This window comes from Centruroides sculpturatus, unplaced genomic scaffold (assembly GCF_000671375.1).
Source record: "Centruroides sculpturatus isolate CEXI.00-Female unplaced genomic scaffold, Cexi_2.0 scaffold206, whole genome shotgun sequence".
NCBI classification, from domain to species: Eukaryota; Metazoa; Arthropoda; class Arachnida; order Scorpiones; family Buthidae; genus Centruroides; species Centruroides sculpturatus.
The window spans coordinates 188291-198412 of NW_019384442.1; the positions used below are offsets into that span (position 1 = coordinate 188291).

The 10122-nt window shown below is 31.1% G+C and overlaps 1 protein-coding gene across 1 annotated transcript in view; it reads right to left on the reverse strand.

Moving 5' to 3' along the window:
- Positions 1–7895: 7895 nt before the first annotated feature.
- The window catches only part of LOC111620182 (sarcoplasmic calcium-binding proteins I, III, and IV-like), an 11504-nt gene continuing 9277 nt past the window's right edge, over positions 7896–10122 (reverse strand). Inside the window, exons 6-7 of the mRNA XM_023362065.1 lie at positions 8172–8269; positions 7896–8092 (exon numbers count right to left, since the gene is read on the reverse strand). Of these exons, the coding sequence (XP_023217833.1) occupies positions 7928–8092; positions 8172–8269 (263 nt within the window). The 3' untranslated portion in view covers positions 7896–7927. The remainder of the gene's footprint in view (positions 8093–8171; positions 8270–10122) is intronic.

Sequence of the window (10122 nt, forward strand, 5' to 3'; positions counted from 1 at the left end):
ACAATATGAATAATTTTTAAAAAATTTATTTAAAAAAAAGCGAAACTTCTAATTTTTAAATAGAAAATACAACTTAAGCTATAAATAACAATTTATTCATTAAAGATTTAATTTATTTTGCCAAGGTCGCGCACGATTCAAACAAGGAACGAAATTATTTCCTTAAATTCTAGTTAAAAATGAAAAAAGTCAAGGATGAATTAAGTTAATAAAAATGTTTCAATGATTTTGTATAGAAAGATTTAGGCGCAGTTTGATAATTACGATAAGCAGAGTCATATATATAGGCCTATATATATGTGTGTGTGTGTGTGTAACTTATATTCTAGAATTATCAAGAATTAAATCTGAAATTTTCTAGAAAAAATATAAAATAAAATAATTTCTATGTACAATTTTTATAAACTTTGGCTCATTAAAATTCGGAAATTTGTTTGCTGTTACAAAGTAAAATAAACTCTTCTAAAAAATTCCAAAGATCAAAAATTTAAAAATATTGTAAACTATTCACGAATACAAATAATGTTAAACTTAATACAAAAAATTTTGATTAGAAAAACATTAATAAGTTTATAGTAATAATAACACATTTCTGTATACTTTTAATTTATTAATTAAAGTATTTCAGCTTTAAATACTTTTTAAACGTTATTAAGCCTTTTAAAATATATTTTAAATAATTTTACTTATAAATATATTTGAAAAGTTTTATAATTTTAAATTTTGAAAAATTATCGAAAAATAATGTCTCCAGATGGCGCAGCTATCGACGTGGACGTGATCTTTATGGACGTGAATTACAAGTTGTTATCACACGTTAGACACTAACGAATTAAATTTTTCGTAATAAAATGTCATTAACATTCAAATATCAAACCATTTCCACAATATTCAAAGTCTCATATGAATTGATAAATCGCTGTCTTCACGCTCTGTATAAATATATAATAAAAATATGTAACAATTTAATATGTGTACTTACAGGTAACATCTCATCACTTATGTCTGTCTCTTCGATTTTGTTGATTATTCTTGCGTAAGCCTTACCTATATGGTAGAACAGTGTTTTTAAACTACGGATTGAGATCCATCGATGGATCGTGAAATTAATAAGTGTGGTTCAAAAACTAAAAGAGGTACAACTATTCGATACATATATAGTGATAGTCATAACAGCACAGCGGTAAAAATGTAAAAGTGTGAACACACATGCTCCGAGTTGCGTAACGGTAATGTAACACGGATTGAATTGATGGAAGAGGATAAATCAACACCTAGGCAATGTGCCAAGGGGTACTCTCAGAAGGTTTTTCCATGGCAAAAATGGTTCCTATTTAGGAGTTAACTCTAGCAGATGATACCGAACAGTCGAAACGTGGCTTATAACTAACTTAATATGTTTTTATTACAAAGGAAGACGACGTAAAGAAGCAACAGACATTTTTTTTTTAATTTTGCACTAACATTAGTGTACATTTTTACAATTAAATGATAAGAAAAACGTCTTTTCAACAATTCTTTTTAATTAATTTTTTTTAACTTTCGATATTACTGTAGGCATAAATTATATTTACGTTCTTAATCACCCTAAATTTATTAATTCTTCTACGTTAAACAGTCAAACTTAAGTATTTTTGTTTTTTCTTTTTATAATTTTTTCTATAAAAAGTATAAGTTTTTTATAGTTTAGTATATGAAACTACGTTTGAAAAATGCTAATTTTGTTAGTTTTAAGTTGCGTTTAACAAATAAGAAAACAATGAAAAATCTTCATTGCTTTCTATCATAAAGAAACTTGCTTTATATCTTTGATGATTCAAATATAGGGGAGACCGGGGCAAGATCGGCATGTTAAGCTTTACTTAAATTTTGTGTAATAAATACTGCTGTAAACTGAAAAAAAAGCTTTGCATATTGTCTATTGGAATGTTACCTTACTATAGAACTGGTTAAAATCAGTTTGGAAATAAAAATAATTAAAATAATTACAACTTTACAAGAAGAGAGAAATTGACGAAGTTGCCCCGGGTATAGGGGCAAGATCGGCAACTTCTCTCTTTTTGTAAAGTTGTAATTATTTTAATTATTTTTATTAAAGTTGCCCCTGGTATAGGGGCAACAGTAATGGGGCAAGATAGGCACGTATATAAAATTATGTTATTAACAATGTATAAGTTGGAATTCACTATTAAAACAAAGAAATACAAATCCAACACCCATTTAATATTATTACAACGAAATGCAAGTTCAAAGACATATATACATGAATAACAAATGCAAACATGTTTTCATTTATCATCTGTTTGATTTTTATCCTTTGCTTCTAATGTGGCTTTATGTTGCCGATCTTACCCCGCTAGTCATGATTTCGAAACATTAAGTACAACCCTGAGAACAGAATGCCAAGCCACGATCTGGCCACGTGAATAAGTTGAAGTTACATCCTTCTAACAGGAAAAGTAACTTTCGTTATCATGGAATTATAACAAAACCTGCCAATTCAATATAAATGGAAAAAAAATATTATATGGAATTGAACGAAAATGAAAATTTGCTTGATAATTCAACTACGCTTGTTGGAGAACAATAAAAACACTACACTCAACAAGCCACCAATAAAACTCAACTGCCTAACCTATAACCAAAGTCTCCTTTTAATTTGTTTTTTAAAAAAAGCGCTTGACAAACTTGCCCCGCATGCCGAAGTTGCCCCGATCTCCCCTACATTAAATTATAATACATTATAAATATACATACATATTATATATTAAATTTTATTATATATATCAATATGTAAAACTTCTATTTTGTCTGTTATAAATTAGTGCATGAAATACTCATCAATTTTTACCCTAACTCAACAAAAATAATATAAAGTTTCTATAAAATTTATCACGTTGATAACTTGGTATGCGTAATCTGATAGTCACAGCAACATTTAATTGAGTTACATTATCATAATAATTGGCATATTTCAGTTATCATTGTAAGGAGACAGAGATTTTAATATGATTTCTAAAGTGGTCAGTCAATGGCTCTAGGAGATCCAAGATCAAATCCGGGCGAGTCAAAAAAAACCCAGAAATTTTCGGAGGTGGTCCGTCCTGCATATGACGGACCCCGTCCCTCATCATCCGTCTACTCTCATTGTGGGTCGAGCCAAACTCATGGTAAGCATGAAAAAAGGCCCTGTTAGTGCTCATGGCGAAAAGAACAAAAAAAAAAAGATAAGTGATTTTATCCACTTGGACACTGGTGGGCTGTAATTAAAGTGACCAGATCTTGCGAGAAGTTAGGCCGGACACTTGATCCGCCGGAGTCGATCACAAAACTAAACTTTTGTATTAGTTGGTGCTAGGATCCAACCGTTAGTAATTGGTGCACTTCTAAAAGAAAAGTGGCGAACAGCGATCTAGTGAGCACCGCCTTAACCAATTTATTATATTTTAATTTAGTGATGTAACGAATATTCGGTTACTATTCGGTATTCGGTTTATTCGGTCTATATTTCGCTATTCGGCCGAATACCGAATACCTAAAAACAGGAGTAAGAAATAACAAAAACACAATAAATTAATCATTTTGGTATTTAGATTTAATGTTGTCGGGTTAGTGTTGTTTGTTTATATTTATTTATAACTTATAACATGCACAAAATAAAAAATAATAATAATATTAGTCACACGTATTCACAATTTATAATTACAAAGATCAGCACACGTACACACCTATTCGTTCGAGAATCGTCGTACACACCTGAGGGTCTGACCCTGCCTATCCTTTTTAAGCGCTCGTCTTTGCTCTTTCCTTTCTCTTTCCTCTATCTCTCTAGTCCACGTATGCTTATGCATACATCATAATACGATACTTTCGATTCGTCACTTTTCCGTCGTAGTTTTTCCATTTTATAATTACGTGACTCATAGCCTGGTGATAACGGAGAAAAGAGACAGATAAAACGTCGGTATATGTCACAGTTATGATTTCACAGATTCGAGACAGCTTGGTAGCCCGAACGGTCCCAGGTTTTCGCCCGTGCACGCTAAGTGACTTTCATTGCAGGCTTTCCGAAGTCTATGACAACAATTGTTTGGCATCGACGGCCGCAAATTTCGCGCCAATAAGCTGCTTCGACTTGTTCAATTATGTTATCAACTCAATTTCATATTTATTTTCACATTTTCACTACGCGGTCCTTCTCTGTTCTTTTTCCCTTATTTACACGTGTAGGTCATTTCATTTTTATTCACATTTGATATCATCATTTATCGCATACTACCATGATGCTCTTGTCTGTCCGCTATAACTGTCAAGAATTAACGCGATTGGCAAAGCGTAGTGATAGTGGGCCAATAGAGAGCAGGGTCCTTGCCATAATGCGGTTTGTGCAATAGAGAGCAGGGTCCTTGCCATAATGCGGTTTGTGGTAACGTCTATATTATCTCAGTAATCCGACATTCTCGTGCGCCAATTTTCGTACGTGCGTTAATCAAGCCGAATAGTTTGGCCGAATATTCGGCTATTCGGCCACGCTCCTGGCCGAATATTCGGCTATTCGGCCACGCTCCTGGCCGAATATTCGGTATTCGGCCTGAGGCCGAATATACTATTCGTTGCAACACTAATTTTAATTGATAACATAATGTTGCTTCTCGATAAATTAATAACAGGATCGCTAATTTAAAAAATTTTTAACAACCTGTTTTTGCAAGCCAGTTCTAGCACTCTACCAGGTATCTTTATTTGCGCATTTTGTGTTGGTTCAAAGCCTTTTTCACATTTGTTGGAATATTATCAAATAAGCGGGACATTTTTAGAACTTACAAGTTAGAAGCAGCGGGACAGACCACCTAAAAGCGGAACGTCTGATCACCTTACCGTAATGTAATATGGATGCACAAGTATAGACATTGTTAAGGGTGATATAGTGATCACAAGAGAGTTGAATTTATAACATAGGTCCAATACTGTATTTCACTTTATCAGTTTTATGAATTTTAAATAATTCATGTAATGTAATGTTCTATTTGTGTTATATCGTATTTTGTAATTTAACTGTATTTCTCTCTCTTATCCATTATACCATTTGGATTTTGCACATAACTTTTACAGACGAATATCTTTTCTGATACTAACTCTCACCATTTAGGCCTACTCGGACTTGCTCTCTCGATGGCTGATTTTGGGTAGAGAAGAAGCTGGAGGAAAGAAGGAAAGCGTAGAAGAGAGAGGCATGAAGATCAGCAGAGCAAAGACAGTGTGTATGACATTTAGAAGAGATGAGAATTATATACAACTGCAAGGTGAAAAGTTAATAACAGTTTTCAAATTTAAGTAGTTTGGATCATATGCGGCGAATGATGGAGGAATGGGTGTAGAAATTCAGTATAGAGTTCAGAGTGGATGGCTGTACTGGAAAAGATAAGTGGAATGCTTTGTGGTAAGAAAATAAGTTGCAAAATGAAAGGAAGATTAATTAATAAACAAAACCGTGGTAAGACCTGCAATGATATACATTGATGACGTGGGTGATTACAAGAGCCCAGAAAAAGGAGATGGCGGCAATGGAGATGAGAATGTTGAGATGGATGTGCGGTGTGACGAAAAAGGAGACAGTTATGATTACATCAAAGGAACAGTCAAGATGGGTCCATAAGTAAGAAAATGCAGCAAAGTAGCGAGCAAAGAAGAGAAGAAGCGAGGACTATGTTAGAAAGTAGATTGAGAAGTTGGAAGTTGATAGAGGGAGGAAGAGGGAAGACCAAAGCTGAGATGGAGAGACAAGATGGCAGAGAATTTCAGAGAGAAGACGCCTTGAACAAAGAGAAGTAGAGAAGACAGATTAAAGATGAAAATGCTGACTCCATATAAGCATGAGAATAAGTAAAGACGAAGAAAAAGTATTTTTCTATTTATTTAATCAGTCAGTCTTTAACCTCTGTTTATAACCAATAGAATTATGCTGTTTTTATTCTCATATTAATAATACTTAACAATAACTAGTTAAAATTTACCCACTAAAATTGAAATTCAAATTTTTCTCCGTCGCAAATTTCAATTATATTTTACGTTTCCATGAAAATGTTAGTCATGCCACACATCCTGTTTTCCTGTTTACGTTGGTCTTATTTCTGTGTACAGTATTGCATGTCAACGCGCCGTACTATTTACCCGCCTGCATCCAAAAAGAATCAGTACCGAAGGGCGACAGATCACATCATTCATTGCTTTTACGTCTATATTATCTCAGTAATCCGACATTCTCGCTAATCTGGTATCCGCTGTGCAAGGAATAGCCGGATTAACAAGAGTCTAGTTTATCCATCATTTTCGGAACAAATACATAATGATGCTTAAGCGATATTAGATAATGTATCTTTGGATAAGATTTCGATAAACCCATAAAAGTCTTTCTAACTTCTCTAACAATACATTTTTGGTTACGCATTATAAAAATATGTTCCCTTGGGTTTCATTTAAATTTTGTATGTTTCTATATAAAACAGTAAAATTACAGTTTAATAAGCCCACATTTGAGGTATGATTTCATTTCATAAAATGTTTTTCGTTGACAAAAATAATACGCCTCTTTCATGGGAATTCGTAGAAAATTTTCCAGGGGGACAAATCAGCAAATTTTTATTTATTTAATTTTTATGTGCCGAAGGACGAAACCGGCCAACCCGTAATAAAATTTTAAGACAGTGTCTCATGTTGGAGAATGTAAGTTGGGCCTATATATATCGCAATCACTTTTACGATTAAAGTTTGTAGAATTTTTTACCCGCTTCCAGGGAGGGGCAAGTGCCATATTTACTTCCCTGTGGATGACCATGGTTTCTCATATATGTTGTAAAGCATCAAACACTAAGAATCATTAAATTCTTGTTGTAAATTAATTATACAAGGCACTATCACCGATCACTTTCAAAAATGTCTGGAATTGAGTGTCAAGTTTTTCGAATATCTGATGTGAAAAATTAAGATATTTTGCTTTTTTATGACAAAAATATTTCATAATTATTTAAAATGTAAGATATAAGGCCTCTGCTTTTACAGATTAACCTATCCATCACTATAATTTATTTAGCGATTTTTTTTTTCTTTTCTCTCTCTGTAAAACAAATAAAACTTATTATTATGAAAGAATCATCCTAGCTATTTATATTCGATTCTCTGATTCTGATTCTGATTATAGTCGAATTAAAGCTAGTTCTTATAATTTTTCTTTTTCTGTAGTTAAATTTTACAATCTTTCAACCATTGTAGAAATATCATCATCTTAATTCATCTCATCCATAATTGTTTTCCGTTGGCATAGATAAATCATCAAACATATAATATTCAATTTACGTAACACATAATGGCGGATCCAGAAGTATCCAAAAAGAGGGGCTAACTCAAAAATATTAGAATAATTAATAAGTATCTTTCATTAACATGTGCACAATGATTGTATTGCTGATGTCGGATAAACCAAATCTCGAACAAATGTTTTTTTTTCAAATGTTTTTTAATCAATGGGGAGGGCTTAAGCTCTTGTAGCCTTTCTCTTGTATCCACCACTGATAACGTGAAAAATTAAAAATAAACTAACTTTATACATATTGCTAATGTTCTTAATTAATTTATGAGAAAAAGCAATTCTGTAATATTAGAATAATCATTTATAAATGTGTTGTATTTTGAATACATTTTGAAATTCAAAACTGAATTTCAGTACGTGGTCCTTCTAATGAATTTCAAAACAGTTTAATTAAGAATTTTATTATATCTTGACAAGTATAAATGTTTTAAAAATAATTAATATGTGCGGTATATAGCAGTAAAAACATAATTTGAAATAAGTTTTATTGTAATAATATTCTAAATAATACAAAAAGATCTTTTGAGATCTATAAAACATTAAATTTTCAAAAAAAACATGCTATTTTGTTCCCTTCATTTTTTCTAATTCATCTAAGAGAGCAGAATCGAAAGGTCCACAAATATACTTTCCTTGCGAATTCGGATCTTTGGACACCCAGTAATCATATACGAGTTCTCGAAACCTGTCCGAAGTCATTGCATTTCCATTTGCAATGTCGTCGTTCTGTATATGAAGGAACAAATCACCATAAATTTTCTCGAATATTGATTACATGTTTAATTTTATTTTAATTGACACTTACGTTTAACATGTACATGAAACATTCTTGAGCTCTGTTGACGTCCATATTATAATTTGTTAAATACTTTTTATAATCTTTTAAACAGAACAGTCCATCCTCTATTCGAAAAAAAATATATCATACACAAATTAATCGAATATAAGTTATATACTGTACTATAAAACATAGAATGTAATAAAACTCTTTAACTGTATATTTATATGAAAAATTTCCACATTAAAACCAAAATTAAAAATTAAATAATGAGAATTTCGTCAAAATGTATAAAAAAAATTAAAATAATTTTTCAGAACTTAAGATAAACATTACCTGATTATGTTTAACTTTTTGACTCTTGAGAGCGAAGTTTACAGGAAACATCTATTGCTAAGTTCAGACAAGCTTCTGTATATATAGCATAAACAGAGACGACGACATAATTTCGTTGGCACCTTTGACGTAACACACGCATCTATATATGGATGTTGATGATGTCGAAATTTTAACTTATTCCGACGAATCGTGGGCGAAGATCAAAATCAAACATTATTCATAATTTTTTTTTGTCTCTTAAAGTAATTAATGTGTTGGATGTTAAGTGTNCAAATTAATCGAATATAAGTTATATACTGTACTATAAAACATAGAATGTAATAAAACTCTTTAACTGTATATTTATATGAAAAATTTCCACATTAAAACCAAAATTAAAAATTAAATAATGAGAATTTCGTCAAAATGTATAAAAAAATTATATTTATTAATAAATGGGTAATAACAAAATAATTAGGCCTACATTAAATTATAATACATTATAAATATACATACATATTATATATTAAATTTTATTATATATATCAATATGGTAAACTTATGGTTAAAAATTGTTTTAAAAAGTAGCCATTTACTTCCTAAATAGAAAATGTATAATTAATTTATAAAGTTACTTCTTTACGGTTTGTAACATTTATCAGAAACGATTTCGGACTAGTGTGTCGTCATCATCATCATAATTCATTACTGTAACAGAAAATTTTTTTATAATTCAGAATAATTTTAAATGAATGTTCTTGATAAAGTGGCATTGGTCTCGAAAACGTTTTAAATAAATGTTACCTAACTTAGCAGGTTTGTACGTTGTAGCACTTAATCTTGCCACAATCTGTAAACCATGACAACTATACCATATATCATGGATTTATATTCCCATGAGAACATAAATCATGGAATCTATGGAATATAAGTTTTTAAATTTCACGTAAGATACGGAAAACAATAACCAAAATTTTATATGGAGAAACATTTTTATTGCAATATCAAATTTCGTAATCGTAAGCAAAAATATTCTGATTATCTTTATTGTTCTTGATTTTTTTTTATCTTTCAAATTCGGGTTCTTCATTGTAAAATAACATGCAAAAACAATCATTTTTAACTTAAAAGATCAATTATGCGTGAAATTAACATTAATATACAGGTAACCACCGTATAATACGTGAGTTACGTTCCAAAAAATTGCCGTGTTATAAATCCATGTTATACGAAACAAAGAACTAGTGCGAAAAGGGGGGGTTAGGTTCCAAAAATTAAAAAAAACATGCTGTTAAATCCTTATTTAAATCGGATTTATTATTCATTTTTTTCATAGGTAAAATACTTATTTATTATTTAAGTAAATATTTTACCAGAGGATTATTCATCCTATATGATGATCTCAGCATGAGCATTATCAACTAGTAACAGTTTTTGGGTGCGTTCGTTAATAGCAGTCTCTCTGCAACGGGAGTGCACTGCTGTTTGTAGGCATTTAGGAACAACGGTGAAAGAAAGATGGTGGCGCCCGCACTATCGATATTATCGTGATGGAAGAATCTATAATTCTAAAATGAGCTTTTAGAGGCAAAAGAAGGGTCCCAATTGTAAAATTTAACCATTAAATGGATTATTTGTTGAAAGAGCATTCAAAGTAGCC